At 50.5% G+C, this 918-nt stretch overlaps 1 protein-coding gene across 1 annotated transcript; it reads right to left on the minus strand.

The window, feature by feature from the left end:
- Positions 1 to 565: 565 nt before the first annotated feature.
- Positions 566 to 903, minus strand: H310_14491 (hypothetical protein; the record flags this gene model as incomplete). The annotated part of the gene is made up of 2 exons (XM_008882367.1): positions 566 to 603; positions 666 to 903. 2 exons carry the CDS (start codon positions 901 to 903, stop codon positions 566 to 568), a joined length of 276 nt encoding a protein of 91 aa, XP_008880589.1.
- Between the last annotated feature and the right edge of the window lie 15 nt (positions 904 to 918).

A 918-nucleotide genomic window follows, 5' to 3' on the forward strand; every position in this document is an offset into this window, starting at 1 on the left:
GACCGAGATGATGTCATAGGAAGGCAGTTGGTTGATTCACGTCAGTTGTCAAAATCTCCTCGGCCGATGCGTCCAACTTTGTGGCATTCCCAGCTGCACGGGACTTTGGATTGCCAGCAATTGATGACTTCGTTACATCACGCTGATGTGGTCGATTTGTGTCAGCTGGTCTCAACTAATTTGTACACGACCAAGGGTTCGTAATCTGCTAGGGACTTGAAATGCACGAGCTCGCGGTAGAAGTCGACAAATGCATCCACGTCAACGCTATTGTGCGCCTTGCTCAGGTCTTGAGACTTCGTCGTCGTAACTCAGAATGGCGGCACATGAAACTCTCATACAACCCAGATTATAGTTGATACGGCTGGTTGAGATCTGCACGATGGTCTTCATCTCGCTGGCGGTATGTGTGATGGATTGGCGTCCAACATGACGACCATCTTGCTCCATAGCTAAGATCCAAGTAACATAGTCCGCCTCGTACGATGGTGCCAGGTCTTGGCGGCTTTTTTCACGTTTGACACATTTGTTGCCTCTGAATTCTTTTGCATATTCCTACCTTAAATTATGAGTAAAAGTGATGGAGCTCGGCTGATCCAGAGCCTATGAGTTAAGATCATTTGCAACTCAGGCTAGCGCAACGTTCACGATCTGATCGACCACACCAAGGTACTTGTGCGTGAACGTGCGGGTCATGTGGTCGTTGTCCTTCATGACTGGGCGGCCGAGGTCGTCAATGACGCCACACGAGTCGTTCCAGCAGTAGTTGTCCGAGTAGTCGATGATCGTGGCGTTGGCGGCCAAAGTTGCGTTCTCCACGAGCTCGAGCAGCCACTTGTTTTGTTGGCGAAAGGCCGCTTTGGACACTGGGGAGGTGTCCCCGACATCGTTGCCACTCAGCATGTGGTAAGGATTGAA

This window comes from Aphanomyces invadans (assembly GCF_000520115.1).
Source record: "Aphanomyces invadans strain NJM9701 unplaced genomic scaffold supercont1.72, whole genome shotgun sequence".
In the NCBI taxonomy this organism is placed as follows: domain Eukaryota; phylum Oomycota; class Saprolegniomycetes; order Saprolegniales; family Verrucalvaceae; genus Aphanomyces; species Aphanomyces invadans.